The sequence below is a fragment of the Salminus brasiliensis genome, chromosome 18 (genome assembly GCF_030463535.1).
Source record: "Salminus brasiliensis chromosome 18, fSalBra1.hap2, whole genome shotgun sequence".
In the NCBI taxonomy this organism is placed as follows: domain Eukaryota; kingdom Metazoa; phylum Chordata; class Actinopteri; order Characiformes; family Bryconidae; genus Salminus; species Salminus brasiliensis.
In genome coordinates this window covers 23145715-23165668 of record NC_132895.1, presented here as the reverse complement: position 1 = coordinate 23165668, position 19954 = coordinate 23145715, and the positions used below count along the sequence as shown (strand labels likewise).

General features: G+C 42.2%; 1 protein-coding gene across 2 annotated transcripts in view; it reads right to left on the bottom strand.

The window, feature by feature from the left end:
• Positions 1–19954, bottom strand: part of sgcd (sarcoglycan, delta (dystrophin-associated glycoprotein)) — a 240833-nt gene that overhangs the window by 122570 nt on the left and 98309 nt on the right. Inside the window, exon 1 of one of the 2 annotated variants that reach the window (XM_072661481.1) lies at positions 3215–3569. The exons of the other annotated variant lie outside the window; for it this stretch is intronic. Coding sequence (XP_072517582.1) covers positions 3215–3217 — 3 coding nt within the window. The 5' untranslated portion in view covers positions 3218–3569. Of the gene's footprint in view, positions 1–3214; positions 3570–19954 lie in introns of those variants that run through there. 2 annotated transcript variants of the gene reach the window in all.

Here is a 19954-nt window from a genome sequence, read left to right as displayed (position 1 = left end):
ATTTTTTAGTTTTTTTTTTTTGTTGTTTTTTGGAAAAGGGTGATGCTTTAGTGATGACTCCGGCAAAAAACAAAACAACAACAAAAAAAAACAAAAAAACACAGGATTGTCAAAAAGCCGCAGCATATGAAACACCTGCTCACGGCTTAGCCTGGTTCCCTGGTGCCACGGCTGCATCGGTTTATTGGCAGTTCACTGGAAGAGCTCCAGGCTCACGCTGTCACATACAAGCCGTTCTTGCCACTTATTTTCCATCACCTCTGTCTACTGTAACGTAGAGCTGAGCCAGAAGGATGCATAGCCTATGCATACTATACACGCAACCTGCCTACATACCACAGTAACTACCACAGTAAACCCATGCTGTGCTATGTGATGTTTATGGAATGAAGAAGTCAGTTAATTTACAGTGGAAATAGCTACGAGATCCATTTTTGGTTTCATAAAGAACCAACCATGATTGTAAATGCGATAAGCAGGTGTGAAGAACCCTCAATTGGGAGTAGGACCTTCTCTAAAAGGTCTATTAAAGCTCAATCTTGGTTCTAGAGATCTACCACCCTGGAGAGTTCAGAGCCGACACGCCTTCATTACCTGAATTGGCTCTGATAGATTAGGGTTGGAGCTGAACTCGGCAGGATTGGGTATCCCTGTTTTATGGCATAGCTTTGGTGGCACCTCTTCTGAGCGTAATTAAGAACTAATGGAAACCTATTCTCTACTTGCCCAAAATTGTACACACTGTATGCGAAAGTGATAACATATATGTATACACACACCCACACACACAAATTATTCCAGACAATCATCAGACATCAACCGGCATGTCTGGGCTGGTGTAAATTTCGCTTTTCGGCCTGAGCATCCTTGTAAGTTACCTCTGCAGCAAGATGAGCTGTCCTGTTAAAGGTGCATTTATCTAATGTACAGCATTAAAGGACTTCCAAGCCACATCAGCCACCGCTGAGCTCAGCGCTATGATCCCTGCCTTCCCACTTGGGTAATAACTGCAAGAGACACTCGGGTACAAAGGACCCTTTCGGATAAGAATGTCATCGTGAGGTGAAAGAGGTAGCGCCTTGTTTACTGTAAGATATGGTGACCTGATGCTCCCCATCCTCGAGAGAGGACTATAGTAGGCAAGCAGTGGAATGAGAGCGTCTGGGTCACAGATACAGATTTCTGCATGTACAAACAGGCGAGTCATTCCTGGGGTGAAAACTATGGTAATAAAAGGATAACCCTACAGTGTATGGGGAAATCTAACGCTAAAGAAAGGTTGATGCACAGACTCTCCACGGATACCGGTGCGTTGTCAAGTATTGTTCATATCAGAATGGCCTACAAACTTAACTGGACACACAGGCGTGTGTTAAAACTGCATGGTACTGTACTGTGCTGTTAACAAAAGGAAAGGGACCCTTCATTTACCCCTGAGGCACTTTTCTCCCAGTCAGCATTCACAAGTCAGCAGTCCCTGTGGTGCAATTCGTGTTATCAAACTTAATCTAATGTACCACTCACATCGTGAGCGTCAGAAGCTTTCTCCTTAACGCCCTCCCCACTGTGCGTAAGCACAACATGACAAAGCACCGCTACAATCTGGAGAAGCACCACAGACCATCCATCACTGCGAGGTTCCAAGCAATCGCGCAGCCAATCTCTTCCTCTCATTTTGTGTTTCCCTCTCGTACGTTCCACCTCCCGTCTTTCTGGGTGGAGAGAACAGCAGAGCTCCGGCACTCTTGATGTTAAACAGATGAGGGGGTGCAGTCCTTTTGAAGTCGGGTGGTGTTACATACCGAGGCTCCCTGCAGTCGTATTTTGCTAGCAAACCTCAGACATGCCAGGCAAACAAACTCCGCTGTAAAGAAGAGCATGATGCCGGCCTGACAGGCTATGTGTGTGCAAGGTTGTGCAGTTTAGGCACTTTATAGCCTTGTTACAGTCAACAAAAAAGTGGGCACGAAACTGTCTACATAGTGGAGAATGTGATAAAAAAATATATTTTTAGTTTTATGTGGGGGAAAAAAAAGCCTGAAAAAGGAAACCAAGAATAGTTTGTTCTTGAAAGTGTATCCTTGCTGCTTTCTTTGTGGCGTGTTTGCATTTCGAGAACTTTTTCCATCGCTTCGACTTTTTTTTTTTTCTTCCAAGCTTTGAAACTTCTGAACCCCTCCAATCCACTAGCAGAATGTTGACAATGAACGCCTGTGGGAGCGAATCCAAGGCCTATTCCACTCGTCAGTGGCTAACTGTAGTATTTAGGCCCAGGGCAGAGACGGCTGCTTCTGAATCGGTGGCTACAGACAGACAGTAAGCATAACCCTCGTAACCCGCGTCAGCTGTGTAGCTCACTCACTCTCAAGCCAAAAAAACCCAACCCCCTATCCACCCTAACCCCATGTCTTCCTCAAGGTCCTTATCTGCCCTTCCCGCTCAAAACGTCCACCTCGGCCGGACGCATCGCAGCAGCAGCCACAACAGCAACACCACCACCACCACATCAACACCTCGGCACCTGCTTGTGTCATCAGTTGTCTGTCTTAAGGCACCTTGACTGCCCTTCATAACAAGCGGGAAAGACGGCAAGTACACAGCAGAAGAGCACCACCCAGCTCCCTAACTCTGCAGTCTTTCCATAGTGAGCCCGGTTGTTACTTATTTATAGCAACACGGTCCCCAGAGGGCCAGCGTAATTGAAACCAAATGCAGAGCGGGAGCGATATGAGGAAGTGGAGCAACGGCGGCGTCTGGCCTCTGAGAGAAAGAGAAGGAGAGGGAGAAAGAGAAATAGAGGGAGTGTGTAAGAATGAAGGCGGGAGGGGAATATGAAGAACCCTTGGAAACCCTTTGTGCTGCAACTGTGCAAACTTCTGGCACAGGGCCTTCCAGGCCCACCTCTTGGCTTTGGATTAATAATCTTTGATCACGACTCAACACCTAAAATAAAGCAAATCCACTGGAAGGCTCTGAGAGAGAGATAGAGAGAGAGAGACAGCATGAGATGAGTCCACGAAGCAGCCAAAAAGCCACTTAAACAACAGCTGAGTGGAGCAGAAACAGCAGAACTTCTGTGGAGACAATGAGGCAGCATTATTATTAACAAAGCCCGGACCAGCCTACCTCCTGCCCGTGCCAACCATCCGAGTAAGCCAGCAAACAAACAAGTCAGAGAAGTCAGAAAGCAAAGAGCCACGAGCCAGAGACTTACCATCCTGCTCTGTGCTGTCCCCCTTACAGTCCCCCGGCGCGAATGCCCAGGCAGTCAGGGTGTGTCAGGCAGATAAAGCAAGATTGAGACACCTCTAAATCACTGCATGAGGCCTTGCACTTTCTCTCTCTATCCCTCTCTCTCTCACTCTTTCTCTCTCTGTCTTTGACGGACTCCGAACAGTCACTCTAACCCCCCCCCTTGCTTCAGCTTTTCCAATAACAGACAGTCGGCCAAGTCCCTGCCCCGTGCCTGGAGGAATTTCCTGGACTCTCTGTGTGCGCAGTCCGTTATCCGGAGGCCGACATGCTTCAGCCTGGCCACCATGTGAGAGAGAGAGAAAGAAAGAGAAAGAGAGGGAGAGCGGCAGCTGGATTCTGCACCACTCTGCTATAGCCTGAGTTACAACCCCTCTGGTCGCCAGCCAGATTTAGAACAGGGAGACACATGTGGGGAAAGCAAGGGAGGGGGAGGTGGTTTTTTTTTTGGGTGACCCCCGCTGGAGTGTGTGTCTCTGCATGTGCGCGCGTGTGCGTATGTTTATGAGTCTCTGGAGCAGAGGGAATTGGAAAAACACATTCCCCCCTGCTCTTAATGTGCCTGCCAGGCTGACAGTATGGAGGAGAAAACGGCCACAAAGCCTTTTCCTACACAGCACTTTCTTCTTTCTGCATGCAGGCATGAAGTCGTCAGGCTGATGAATAACTGTAATCATTGTTTAGCTGCCTGCTTGGGGCTGGCAGTTTAAATGGACTGGCTTAGCATTAGTGGAAACCACCAGGTTTGTGTGTACTGTATGTCCAAATATTTGTGGACACCCTTTTTAATGAATGCATTCAGTTTCGTTAAGCTGCACCCATTGCTGACACAGACGTGCAAATGCGTGCACACACACACAGCTTGTCTACTCCCTGTAAAGAAGCACTGCCAATAGAATAGGACTTAGATGAACATGAACCTGTTGGCACCATGCCTAATACCGAGCATGGGCTAGAGCTGACCCTAGCATTGAACTGTGGAGCAGTGGAACGACATCCTCTGGAATGATGGATAGTGCTCAATCCAGTACTTTTGGGATGAGGAGGTTAAGGAGTTGAAAACTTCACAAAAACTTCTCTTTTTGCTGAATGCAATCAAATCCTCACAGCATTGCTCCAAAATGTAGTTGAAAGCACTCCCTGAACAGAAGAGACCATTTCTCCAGCAAAAGCAGGACAAAAACTATTTTTAATATCTACGAATAAGCAGATGTCCCAATACTTTTGTCCATATAGGGTGTATAAACCGTATATACCCTGCACCTAATATTTGGGGTTACACATAGGGCCCAGGCTATTCCCTTCACCCCTATTCTAATCATCGTCTACATTGCAAGCTCTTCACAGGGCTCATCAGGAAGCCACCTCCCTTTGTCAGTGTTCGCTAAATTAAGCTCATGACACCTCCGGAATGCTAAACAGTGAGGTCTGGCGTCCCAGACCCACTCATCTTCAAGCTCACATTACAGACCAATCACCTAACCAACTTCATAATTGTAGAACCACATTGGTCTTCGTGATGACTAAGGCTGTACCCACTGGCACTGTGAACACAGTGATGTAAAAATGCTACATTTTTATAAATGTTATTTGCATCTTTTCTTATATTATTACACACTTACTACCCAGATAAGGACCTTTTTTATTATAATTTCCACACATAAAATATTTTCTGTTTATTGACATTATGTCAAAACGACATGTATATTCAGTGGAAATGATCCAAAATGACTTAAAATACAATCTTGCTACATTGGCTCATGTTAAACATTAAGAGCATTTTTAACATTTCTAACTGTTTTGGAGTTTTGGTTCCAACAGCTAAGTTTGAGCACCTCTGATGTTGATTGTGTGGAATGTGGAATGTACAAATTATATTGTATAGTTTGCTGTTGACTTTTGTATAGTCATGCTGTTTTGTATTTCAAATATGTCACATTCAGCAAGAAAAGGAAAAAGAGATTATACTACAGCAAAATACTCAAGATTTAATAACATTTACAGCAAAATACTTACGTTTCAATAAAATCTACAGAAAAATACTTATGTTTTAATAAAAGCTACAGTAAAATCCTTAAGATTCAAAAACATTTACAGCAAAATACTTACGTTTTAATAAAATCTACAGCTACATTAAAAAACTTAAGTTTCATTCAAATCTACAGTAACATATGTAAGTTTCAATAAAATCTACAGCAACATATGTACATTTTAATAAAATCTACAGTAAAATACTAAAGTTTCAATAAAAGCTACAGTAAAATACTTAAGTTTCAGTCAAATCTACAGTAAAATACTTAATACGCAAGAACACCATCCTGAGAATTCTGCTCAGAAGCTTATGACTTAATGGCACATTTGCCATATTCTCTTAATTCAGCAGCTATAGAATTGAACTGAATTGAATTTAATTCTGTCATCAGCTGTGGAGGACTACCAGTCCCTTTATTGTTACAGAGCTATTTCTCTTTTCTTAGAATGCTCCAAACTTTTTTTTTTGTAAGTGTAAAATTTGTCTGGTCTCTTACTGTCCTAATGTTGTTGTTTTTTTTGCTTTAATACGGTTCTCTTGACTTTCAGTAACTCTCATCCTCATGTTGACAAACAGCAAAAGCAGGCTCCAGGTGACCATAAGTATAAAATGAATGCATGCTGCATGCTGAAAGCTCTCTTTTACCTGCACAAATGAAGCAATTACACACTTGAGTGTAATCACAAACATCTGTGAAACCTGCTTTATCCATTCCACAGTTACGTTTGATATGTTTGATCGGTCATTGAGCAGCAGAACCACCAACTGTGTAGAGGTTTCAACTGATGCTTAAAAGCTTAGGTAAAGCTCAAGAATTCGGTGGTAGTCCTTCTTTTTTATTATGTCCATTTTGTACTATGTGCCAGTTCCACGAATAGCAAAACAGCCCTAAGGCATGTTGCTACCACCACCATGCTTAACAGTTGGCAAGTGTTCTTGGGGTTTAATGACTCACCTTTATGCTTTCAAACACATATCTGGTCATTTTGCCGAACAACTTAAAATATTAAGAATTAAAATTAAAATATAAACCTCCACAAGGTTTTGATTTGTCTATGTGGTCAGCAGCAAACTGTGGATCGAGGCTTTTTTTAGGGCAGACTCTCATAAAATGATTGCATGATTGCAGACAGTGGTGGTGCTGGTGTTCCAGCAGCTTTCCAGCAGTTGAAGGCAGGCATGTGACTTGGTGGTACTTGGGTTGTGTTAGGTTGACCATCCAAACCAATTTCCTCGCTCTCACAGCTAAGGGGTGGCAGCATGAGTCTTCTTCCAGACCTTGGCAACAACAACAAGGAGTCTGCCTTTGAACAAATGAGCTTGAAATCTGCTTGAGATTTGTTTAGAAACAGCTCCAGGAGACATTCCTGACTTGAGGGCTGCCAAACAAACCATTTATTTGTAGACACAGAGAAGCTACCAGCTGTAGTCAATCATGATCACTAACAGGAAGTTAAGAGGCCTTGGCCTTGGCAAGCTGAAAGACATTTTATTCAGTGCTGCTGGACCTTCCAAAGCTATAGGTTCAAAGAAATCACTGAACGCTAAACATGGCCTGACGATTATGTCTGTGATGAGTGCAGGTCAACCTCTGACCACAACTGTATACAATATACGATATATATATATATATATATATATATATATGTGTGTGTGTGTGTGTATGTATATATATATATATATATATATATATATATATACACACATATATATATATATATATATATATATATATATATATAGTGTATTTGTGTGTGTTCCATTAATTTGCTTATATTGTAATAGGCAGTTTATAAAGAGAGAGAGAGAGAGAGAGAGAGAGAGAGTGCAGTCACTTGGCTTAGCCCAGATATTCTCTTGTGTTGTTCGTGTTTTTAGAATCTTTTTTTTTTCTTTGTTATGGGTTGGAAAACAACCAATTAGACTCAGAATCTAGAATCAGGATTTACAGGAGGGCCACCATTTCCATGTAACCTTGTTGGAGGAGGGTATAAAATGAGCTGCTTATTCTAAACCTTCTACACCCTTATCTTTTTTTTTATTTATTTCTTTTTTCCTAGCTCTGAGACCTTGCATATTTATTTATCTAAACACCTGTATAATTCATGAGCTTGTAATTTGTGTGGGAGTTTAGTTTGAATGCATGCTTTGTATTTGCCCGTGTCCACCTGTGTCTACGCCAAAACCATTTTCTGCATTACTTCGCTTGGCATTCCACAGTACATTAATATGGAAGACTGTGCATGCAAGCTGTGCATGCCTCGGTGGGATAACACTGATTGTCAGTTCATATCTTCTGTTTATAGCAGATAGACAGACAGATGGAGGCCTCCTTGCTTCCAGATTCTTACATACATACATACATAGAGGTGCAATTACACCACAAAAGACACCAAAATTAGATGAATGTCCTCACTAGCTGTAGTTCCTTTGCAAGGGGTCAGCGAATTTAATGAGTACAGTACAGCGGCTACTAAACAATACCTATTCTCTCCGGCCAAATGAATGGTAACAATAGGGGGAAAAAATGTATTGTAATGTTCAGTATTTTTCCTTGCAGTGAACAACTCTCACTTCAGGTCTTCTAAGGTCTCGATTGGGGCCTGTTACAGCCTTGAAAGCAAGCAAAGGTCACAGGGCAAACGAAGGGGTCAAATCAGCTCCACCGGATTTACATTGCAAAGCAACTCTACTCTAAATTTTTTAGGTGTTAATTTTCTGCTGAATTGTTGTCCGCATACTTATCCCTACAGATTTTCTACACGATTCCAAATTCCGAATGTTTAGTCTGATCAGGAATGGTGTGCTTGTATACAGGATTTTGTCTGATTGATGGACAGCAAATATTTTTCATAGGATTGAAAGACGACGTTTTGTGGGCAAAGGTTTATGCTTTCCTCTTGTGTTCTTATGATACCATTACACCAGCAATACCCTTACAACCGTGTGGCAGACCACACCTATCTAGCAACATTCTAGCAACCACCTAGCATGACACAGCAACTGCATAGCAACCACCTGCAGTGACGCTGCCAGGGATTTTCCACTGGGCCACACAACTCTAGCAATTCTGCCAAAATACTCTATTAATACATGTTCTAGGGCCCCTGTCAGTCACAGACCCTTACAATTGTACTAACATTTCCCCCCACACCCCCAAGCATCTGGGACACCATAGCAACTGGTTAGAAAAAGCATAGCAACCACTTGGAACAGTGTGTCAACTCCCCGGCCATTACAAAGAAGCACGGAACATAGCAACTTCATAGCAAACCACTTAGAACAGTATAGCAACTGCCTGGCAACTTTACAGACACAATTACCAACAACACAGCAACCACTCGGAACGCCTTTGCAACCAGCTGAGATACCACAGAAAACATTTTAGCAACCTTAGAACAACCACATGCAAGAGTATAGCAGCTGTCTGGCAACTGTATAGCAACAACCTAGGATACCATTATCAGCAACACAGCAACCACTTGGAACACATCGTCAACCACTTGGAATACCATAGCAACCACCTGAGATACCATAGAAGCCAGCTAGCAACCTTATAACAACCACATGCATCAGTTTCGCAACTGCGTTATATTAAACGAGTTATAAATGTATGTATTTATAAAATTTAAATATGTATATATGTATATGTATAGCATCCACCTAGGAGACCATACTGACTGCCTAGCAACCCCATATGAACCACCTGGGAAATGCTTAAGCTGTGCAATCACTCTGCATTGTCTTCAGAAAACGCTTGAAAATTATTGCTGCAGTATTTCTACTAGTGCTAAGAAATAACTGACATGGGCAAGACTCAGTTTCGATACATTTTTCGAGATATTGCCCAGCCCTAATTTCTGGGGGGGGGGGGGGTGGTGGGCTGTTTGTTTGTTTGTTTTTGCTGCTCTGCTATTTTTGTTTCCTTTGCAAGAGCTGTCCATTTAGCAGCCAAACAACAAGCTTATGGTCATTCATATGCATTATTTCATTAAGATGTCAATTTTAATTGTTTAATTTTTACAGTTCGTGAAGCGAGATGGACCTAATTACCCTATGCCAGGACATTTGGCATAGTGTGATTACCGCTGAGTTTTATGAAGCTGGCCCTCTGCATTCTGCTCAGAGCAGCAAAACCAAGCGCATTACACTTTGCATCTGAATACGAACACAAAGCCCCTCCTGACCCCAAGCCCGACAGCATGTGTGCAAACCACCGAGCTTCATAGTATAACATACCGAATCTGCAATGCCAAGGCCGAGCTCTGTTTATATCAGCCGCAGCGCAACAGCTGCCCTTGCCATCAGGGCTAACAAACTCCCAGCAATGTCTCTGGATAGAACAGAAATGCTAGATGACCTTCTTTTTTTGTTTGTTTGTTTGTTTGTTTGTTTGAAAAGAGGCCTGATCTCTCCTCTGCCAGATGCAGCTACTAGGTAAAAGGCTATCATGCTAGATCATAACGAGCATTAAGGGTCATTAGCAGCCTCAGAATGCTTTACGTCAGTGCTATAACATGGTTATAGTCACATAGGGTATCGCAGATGCTGTCAATGAATTTTCCTAGCATATGTCGTGGCTATGTGAACCCCATGATGGGTGATTGTTAAGCCATAGAGCTGGAAGGAGTGTTGAAGTTTAGAAGCGATATGGAGGACACAAGACATGGAGAGCTGAATCGAAGTGGACGTGTTACATAAGGAGATTGGGGGGAGGGGGAATGATCAATGTGCTCGGCCAAGATAGCAGCTTTTATTAAGCGTAATGGAATCTGTTCTGTCTCATTATGAAAGTGACACCAGAGGGGCTCCTGTTTGTGTTGTCACGTCGCCTGTGGTCAGTAGGCCACACAAGCCTGCCTTTAACAGGCAGAATCCCAGCATGACCCATATTTCCTAGCCAAGAGTTTGCTGCGATGAAAGGGCAGAGTGACCAAATATTTCACAAGCTCGGAATCTTTCAAAAGCTGGTTAGGCATCAGGGTATCGATTTGCTAATACAGTGAAAAGGAGGCAATGACAAATCATCGTGACATGGGATCTGTAGTGCGACCTTCTCTGGTCCCTTAGGACCTCTGAGTTGACATTTTGAAGATCCTGCTAGCAAATTGCAGGTGAAATATGGAGGACACATGGGGACGCAATCTACTTTTCTTTTGCACGGGGAATCAAACGAGTGCAAAGGAACTGGTAACACACTGAGGAAATATTGGAAAAGAATTTGTCAGAGAAGGAAAGATTTGGTTATGGCATAAACTAAGTTTAAATAAACAAGAAGCTTCTGACTTTGGTGCAAAAGCATCTAAACTTTAGTCAAAATACCTGATACTTAAGCTGTTTGTACCTGTTAGTTGCCCAGTATATGTTATAAATAAGGAAAATTATCTGCATATTGTTTTTAAGTAAGCTAAAATATCTTCATACGTTTTCAGAAATAACAAAAATAATTTTCAACATAAGCAAAACTTTCTCATATTTTTTAAATAAGCAAACTTATCTGCATTTTTTTAAATAAGCAAAATTATCTGTTTATTTTTTTTTAAAATATGCATTTTTTATGAGCATATTTTTTACATAGTTTTTTAAAGTGCAAAATTATTTGCATTATTTTTTTAATGAGCAAAAGTTTCTCTACTGTTTTTTAAATAAGCAAAATGACATGCACCATCCTTTTAAATAGACAAAATGATCTGCATTATTATTATTATTATTATTATTATTATTATTATTATTATTATTTTGTGTGCTGTGTTGATATTCAAAGTGTAAATAAACTTTAATTTCTATTCACTTGCTGGAAATATTGGGGCTTTATTTTGATGATCCTTTCTGGAAGACTCTAGATGCTAGATACTCGCCTAGTTAAGTAACATTGAACTAAATATCTATTAAATCAGCATAATGCGAAAATGAAAAAATATATATTTTAGTACTGGGCTCCCCCCACAGTTGGTGGAGTGTAATTCACTTTCTTCCCACTGTCATTAATGCAAATCACGTTATGAGCTCCCCCTTGTGGACAGCTACAAATTTCTTGACAAGCTGTGAAAGACTGTATCAGCATGTAACATTACAGAAGCATAACAACCCGAAGTGGTAAAGTCATATCACAAGATTTTATACAAATGTGACTCTGTGGTTTTGCAGCGTTACACAGTTCACATGAGTTTCACCAATATTACATAATTCTATACAATTCTATACAAATGCAATCGATTCTGTTAGACCCGAAACCCAGTTCTAACATTAGCTTCAAGCTAAAACAAGACATAGACTTAGTACTAAACATGACCCTAACCTAACATTATGATAGATACATGCGTATCTGTAGTAATGTACTGTATACATACTGTAGTAATGGTTGGTGCGTCAGACTGAGGTTCGGTTCCCAGGCCAGGCCAAGACTCATAACTCTACATTCACCTACCTGCACCTACCAAGACTCAAATGTAATTTGCTGTGGATGAGAGTGCCAGGCAAATGCTATAAATGTAAATGTAGCCTTAGAATTTTTACATTTTTTGAGGCAAGCTATACCGCAGACTCAGCCCTGCCTATTCTTGAGACTGCTTCCCATCTCCATCGCCTCTTGACAACTCTACGGGGAAGAAGCGCTATTACCATCTGTTAATCAAAGTCCCCAGCCACATCAGTCATTCCAATGTGCAGGTTTCTTTTTTTTAGGGGAGGGACATATTGCTGCTATTATGCAAAGCCGCTTTTCCAGGACACAGGCAGCGATTGTTCCTCGGAAGCTGTGAATGATCAAGATGACAGCGCTGGCCTGGCAAGGCTGTCTATTCCGAGGGAGCCACCCGGAAGAGAGGGAGAGTGAAGAAAGGGAGCCTATGAAAAATGCACCCCAAGCCCACAGTAAGAGTAGGCCCTGGTAAATGTTCCTTGGCACTGTAAGCATTGTTTAACTGCTCAGTGACTCAGAAATGAAAGGGCCTTTCTGTGTGGACTTGATTGTTTGCAAGCGGGGTGGGTGAGTGATTGCTTTCCAAAGCGTTTGGAGGGCGATCTCGGACTGGGAGGCATGTGTAAGGCCTGCTCACACTCTCGGACACAAAAAACATACCGGCAGTGCGCACTCTTTATCTCACTCATACTTTATCTTACTGTCTATGCATACGATATTCCCATCAATCCTGTTCCTGAAGCTTTTCTGTGCTCAGAAATGCATCCACTGTTAGTCTAGAGACCCTCTCTCTCCCTCTCCCACATGCATGCACCAGTATCTCAGCATGATCACTCTCAACATCTGTTGGCTGTGAACATGCAGAGGCACGTGGGGCCGGCTTAGCGGCATGTATCCGAGATGGGCCTATTGATCGGTGAACAAATAGCATCTCTGGCATCAAACCCTGCTTGGCAGAAGCCAGACAAACCTGGCTATGTGCTCGTCAACTGCCACATCTACAAGCACTCAATAGGTAATTGAGGATGGGGTCAGTGGGCTGGGGGGTGGGGGGGCGGAAGCAAATGCTCACCAATGCTCGGGAGCTGGAGCTGCTTTGTGAGCAGGAATCCTGGTGGCAGACGGGGACAAGCTAGCAATTATGCTACTTTTATGCCCCAGGTTCTCAACAGGGCACTGGCTGTGTAGCTTGCTGACATGCACTAGCACTTTGCGGTGTGCACTTAGCCGCAGAGCAGGGTGTAGCCATTTACATCTATTGGGTGTGAATGAATACGGAAGGTTCAGTGCAGGTAAAGAGCAGGGCTGGGATGTAGGCCATGTAGCATGGAGTGAAGGAAAAGAAAGTGGTTTGTGGATAAAAATGTAAGACTGCTTCGACAGATTTGCACCCCCCCCCCCCCCCCCACCACCACCACCACCAACACCTTACCTCAAATTGCTGATCAGCCAAGACTGGGCTAAGTTCCTGGCATGAGGAACAAAAAAGGAAAACCAGAGAAATGGTATTTTGCTATGCTATGGTAGCATTGCCAGATTTCAGTAGAAGCCATTCATTCATTCTCTTATCTGCTGCTTCCTGGTGAGTGTCACGTTGGGGCCAGAGCCTGTATTCCCTGGACAGGGTGCCAGTCTACAACAGGGTACCGCACACATCCTTTCACTCAAACCTACAGGGAGTTCAACACAGCCATTCACCTACCCTGAGGAAACCTACACGCACATAGGTTCAACAGAAAAATTCTCAGAGAGTGACCAGAGTGAGGACTGGACCCACAACATCTGGCCCCTAGAGCCGTGCATCATACACTGCACCTGCTGCACACCTATACCACCCCGTAACAGCCTTTGTAGGCTAGTTCTATGCCCCAAAGTGGCCTATTTTTGTAGAATACATTGGATTTACATGACTTCTCTACATATATCAGCTCCAAACATCTTCATATGACCCTGTTCATCAAATAAAACAGACCTTTGTAAAAAAAAAATGTTAGCTCTTTAAAAAAGGAATTTGTTGAAAAATGCAATAACATTTTGGGGTGATATTCATTAAAGGTGCACGTATTTGTCACTGTACACTGTACAGCGAAATGTGTCCTCCGCATTTAACCCATCTGATAGTGAACACACACTCACACACACACATGTGTTAGGGGCAGTGAGTACACACACACCCAGAGCGGTGGGCAGCCAACTCCAGCGCCCGGGGAGCAGAGAGGGTAAAGGGCCTTGCTCAAGGGCCCAACAGTGGCAGCTTGCCGAGCCCGGGAATCGAACCCACAACCCTGTTATCGATATCCCGGCGCTCTAACCGCTGAGCCACCACTGCCCATTAACTAACTAAATGATGCTTAAAGTTCTATGGACCCTGTTTTAGCACAGTGCAGCTTGATTTAGGGCGTGTCAGTGTGTCTTTGCTAATGTAGTGATGGAAAAAGTACGCCCTCCCTGCCATTTCCTTTAAGGGCCAGGTGCTGTCCGACTTTGGCGGATTGTTTCCGTGGTGCAAAGTGGGGGTGTGTGCACATTGGGCACGCCCCTGTGTTGACAATGCACTTTCTAGATAGCAATGAACATCTGACTGTTGACTTCTGCCTAAGTTTTCAGTCAGTGGTGCACCTGTGTTTTCCGTTGCCAAGATAGCAATCTGTCAGAAATGTACCTGAACACACCTCATTTCGAGACCACCAGGCCCATCCCTGTAGATATATTCTCCAGCACCATTACTATTTAAACAACACAGGTGGAAGGCGTGAAAATACACTGTTGGCAGGGTGTAAGATAGCAGTTTTTAGCAGATTTCAGTTGTCTGATTCCAAACCCTGTTGTACTTTTTTGGGATAAACAATGAAGTGGATGCATGCTTTATATGAAGAGGACAAGGCAAAGTCACTGCACTCACAGGTTAACAGTACAACAGGTTACCTATTCCAGCCTTGGTGTTTTTCTATTGACAGGCTCCAGAAATGATTTCTGCTCATGCCACTTATTCTGTGTAGCCCACGACTTCTTACGAATGTGAAAAGCTAGTTTATATGGGCTCATGCTTTCATTCAATGCATCCATAAGCTGTGTAGCATTTCTAGAACTGACTGCAAATTAATAAAAGCAGGCAGCTACATCAGCATCTCTAGCTTGCTTGACTGCTTGCACTATACAGTTCCAAGGTAAATTGAGCTTAGCATAAAGGCTTTCTCAATATAAACTGCATCATGTTAACTTATGGTTTAGACACCCAGACCTATCTGTTGTATCTGTAGAGCTACTGATTTATACAGATTTTTATATACAAATAATAGGATCCCAAACTCTGTATATGTATGAAAATGGTCTTATACATACAAATACATCTGCACCTTTGTGGAAGCAATCATGACCTAGATGTTTGAGAAGTGGGGTTGGGCCTGAAAGGTTGCTGGTTTGATCCCCTAGACCAGCAGGAAGCAAAGGAGTAAAGGAACAGCACATCCACAGCTAATTTGCCCTTGAGTGCCTATAGGGTGCCTATAGTCCTGCGTGTATTTTCACTGCCGTGGATGGGTTAAAAGCCTAAATTCAGATGTTACATCTTAATCAAATATGGGGTCTAAGAGCTTAACAGTCCTACATTCTGTTCAGATAAGGCCTACCTCTAGACAGAACCCTAATGAACCATTTATTTCATGTTGTTGTGAGTGGTTAAGGGCTGTTATGTTGAGGTTCGAATCTAATCGAATAGAAATGGTAAAATATTAGCTCTGCTTGAATAAATGACTAATTTTAGGACTTAGTACTGAAGACATGTTTGGTACCTGAAGATTGCTTCTTAAGTATTGAACTGGAGCAGCAAAGCATGGTAAATAATCTCAAGTAGGCTTGTTTAAGTGCTCCTGACACTGTATCTGTATTTACAGACTGTCACCTTTATAAAAATGGACAAAACCAAAAATTAGACTTGTAGAACAGTCTTTAAATGCGTTCTTATGTTAATTTGTATTGACAACTGTTTGTTATGCAGCCTCAAAAATCAGAGATCAGAGAATCAGATAAGAGATCAACCTAACTCACAACCTCCTGGTCTTGTTTCTCCGTCACCTGACTCAAACTCAGACTCAAACAACATGAAGGAGGCTCTTTCGGGAAAAGGTTGAGTGGGTTTGTTGTTTAATTCAGGCCCACATTCTGTTGAGTAGCGCACAAACAAGCGTCCACTCCCAACCGGAGATGCTTGATGCAAATGCTGAAGACAGGAAGCCTGGGTAAACAGGCAAGGAGCACAATCACTCAAATCAAATCCACCTCAAAATGTCATCAGCTCAATACGAGCTTATCAGTAAGTGCCCAAAGAGGAACGATTCGGATATCTGGAAGACAAGAGCTTGGTTTAACTGAGCATCATGAATGTCACACTGTTATTTGAAAGACTTTGAGAAGGCACTGGGGGAAAGAGTAATGCACAAACAGATCCATAAACTGAGACGACGTGTCTTAACCTTCAAGACTTTTCCAACTATTTTTGTGTGTATATATATATATATATATTTTTTTTTTTTTCTTTTCTTTTCTTTTTTTTTCCTTAATCTGTGACTTTGCCTGTGTGACTGACTACATTATTTACCACAATTATTCACAACAGCTCGGCTCGCGGTGACAATAGCTTGGTGTAAATGTATAGGAATTATTGCACACTGGTGGCTAATTAATGTACAAAGTGCAGATGGTAAACTCCTATTTAATACCACTTGTGTGTTTGCAAGTAGTGGAATAGGATATTTTAAATGTTTATTTTTTTTATTAAAAATCTTGTTTTTGTGGAAAACGTAACAATATACGTAAAAAATAAATCATAAAAATTAACTTGGATACTGCTTGAAACGTAATAAAAATGATTTACAACAAAACAATCTGTGAGGTTGTGCGCCGCTCTCCTATACAGAAAATTGTATGTTTCAAATGCGTGTTGAAATTAAAGCAGTGTTATGCGTAAATTCATTTTTTTGTACTCTTGGGCTCCCCCTACAGTTAGGGAGTGTAGTTCGCTTGTACACCACTGCCGCAAATACAAATTGTGCTTTGATCTCCCCTATGAACATGCATTGACAAATTGACAAGAGGCATGTGGAGTGACCTGGTAGAGTAATATTTTAGGATTTTACATAAATTTAGCTTATGCAGGTCTTAGGCAGCTCCACCAAACTTACATTGCAGTGTTTCAGACCTGGAGTAGCAATGATGGAGATGCCGTTCTCTCTTAAAACAACTCTTATTTTAAGGTAAAATGGCTCATAATGTTGTAATTTAATCGCCCTTGATGTTTTATGATGATTAACCGGCACACTTGTGGTAGTTCACAGTGTTGGCTAGCTTGAGCCTGACCGTTCCAACACTTCATGACCTAGTTACTCAACTTTTCACATCATCCCACCAGCGCTCCCCACTGCTGTCTATTTTCTGCAGTAGAGCCGCACAATCACATGGGCCACCTGATTTCCTCAACCCATTCAGCCTTTATTCTCTTTATCTCCCATACTCTTTCAGGCATCATATCTTCCATTATCTGCACTAGCCGAGCACTACAGAATTCCACCCAGCCTCTCCGAACGCTCCTGTAATTAGGCTCCATCACACTTTAGGAGAATCAATGCTTGATTGGAGGGAGAGCAGCGTTGGATCTCTTCGGCTCCGGGATGGCCTTTAAAGGCGGCAAATTGCGCCACATGACGCCCAAGCAGCGCTGAGATTTTCCTCTGATGGCTTTAATCACTCTCCACAAGACCGATATGTGTTTGTTTTACAGACAAAACATTGATTACCATGGTCCAAAAAAAGAGATAGCGGTGATTCTACCTGCCGACAGTCTTGCGTAAACAAGGCACGAGTGTTATTTACGGAAGAGGCGACAGGAGGGTGGGTGGTGATTATGAACTGAAAGTGAATTAGGCAAAGGATTTGCGTGTCTACGTACACACAACTGGAATCACTTTCTATTCACGGAAAAGATGCTTACGTCTGTGGCGAATGTTGCAAAAGTACTGCTTGGGTAGTAATGAAAGTAACTTTTGCAAACAACCAACAAGTCTGGAATAGTCTAATACACCTGAGAGCTCAGGTTAATAGGAAAAATTTTAATGAAAAATGGCTTGGAAAACAGGGGCGGATAGAATAAGCTGTACACAAGCAATAAACCTCTTGCACAATGTAGCGTGGAGACGTGTGTCTACCTTCTGAACACCACGTCTGTTAACTTTCAGCTAGCGCCTGTCAGCTATGTCTAGGCATCGTCAGCTACGTCTAGATTTCATCGGATTTCTATCAATCTTGTACATAATTATTCATATTTAGTGTTATTGTAGTGTATTCTATAGTGTTCATTGTTTAGTTGTTGTTTTTATGTACTTAGTGATGTTAGCCAGTCATGCTAGTGGGCTAGGCAAGTTGGCCTACAGGAATAATGAACATTATGAGGGCCAATACACAGATCAACAGAGTCCGTACCGCTTTCCTCATTGCAAGCCAAGTTCTCCGCCGTGAGTTTTCACTCCTTTCCAGCCGAGGATAAGCTTGAGGCAAAGTGTACAATTAAAGTTTGTAGGAAGACATTCACCATCACCAAGCGCTCCAAGAAAGATCTCATTGAACGGACATCTTCTACATCTACATCCACATCCCTGTCTGTCTTTGGTCTTTACTGTCTCACCCAAACGCTCACAGGTTTCCATTGATATACTTCATAGCTATTTCATTAAAACAGCACAGGTAAAGCCCCTTTTCTTATTTGTTGTCCACTTTGGATGTTTTTTCAATGAGGTCTTTGGGGATAAAACGCCTGCTAGGCACCTTGGAGTTCTTGGTGATGGTGATGCTGCAGTAGATGCTGTTCAGGGACTCGAAAGTGGGCATACGTCACGCTGCATCGTAGACGAAGTCAGTAAACATGCATGTAAACTAGGGGTGTAATTGATACACTTGAATATTGCGATATTGCAGCCCTAATGTAAACGTCACATTTTTAGGTTGTGAACACACAAGCATGTACTTATCAAAATACCAAGGTGCAAAATGATGAACATGCCTGAGCAGTTTTAGTGCACGCTCGAATTTAGTGTACACCTTTTTTTGTATTTTTTGGGGACCGTTCTGAAATCAACACAGGGTCAAAATTATATACACTAAATCTATATCTATATCTCTATATACCAGGGCCCCACTAACTTCCTGTTAGTGATCATGATTGACTACAGTTGGTCTCTTTACTGTGCTCACCTTGATTGGTTTGTCCAACACAACAGTGGGAAAGTCCAAGGAGCTCTGTGCAGATCTGAGAAGGATGATCTCACTCTCAAACTCTTTTTGGAGCCATTTCTAGACAACTGCAGATTCCAAGATCATCAGTTCAAACCAGTGTACAGCCAAGGGAGGTACAGCCATGGTTTACAAGAAAGTGCTTCATCATATTCTTAGGGACCTCTGGTCTCAGAATACTTTGATTCGACAGAGCAATGGTTACACAAATCCACGGTATTTCCATCCTTATATTCTACTGTCATAAGTTTCCCACATCATCATCCACTAATCACAGGTACACAGAGGCCTATTGGATGCAGTATGCTTCAATTTACCACATTTTTACCATATTTCTTCATTGTTCAGTGTACCACTGCACAAACAAGAGAGCATTTTAATTATTGTAAGAATGTTCAACTTTACCTTTGCCAAAAAATACAACAGGTTAACCTTTATAAATCATAAGACAAAAAAAAAAAACCCAAACATTCAAATCAACACCCGAAGTTGTTGTGATGGAGAGATCTGGTAATTGCATGAGATTCTTGAGACTTTAGTGGAAAGATGAGTGCGGAATGCTTTCTAAGCTACATTGCTCATTAAACATCTCATCTGTATTGGATTTTGGTTTGTTTGGCACCTGGATGTGCCAAAGAATGGCATTGAATGTTCCACTTTATCAGTGTCATTGATTTAGATCCAGTAGCCAATGGGAATGACACACCAATATATCTCTGTCTGTCTCAATCGTGCCGAATATCCTGCTGCAAACACAGCTTCTAGTGCCACTTTATGCGCTCCTATAAAACTGTGTGTGAGGACTGTGTTGTTACTATCCTATACTATATGGTCAAAAGTTTGTGAACACCTGCTCATTCAGTGCTTTTTCCAGATTGTACTAGCTCAGTGTGTACACTTGCACAATGGTGAGTATAGACTATGTACTGTTATGGTCAGATGGGATGTAATGTTAAAACATACATCAT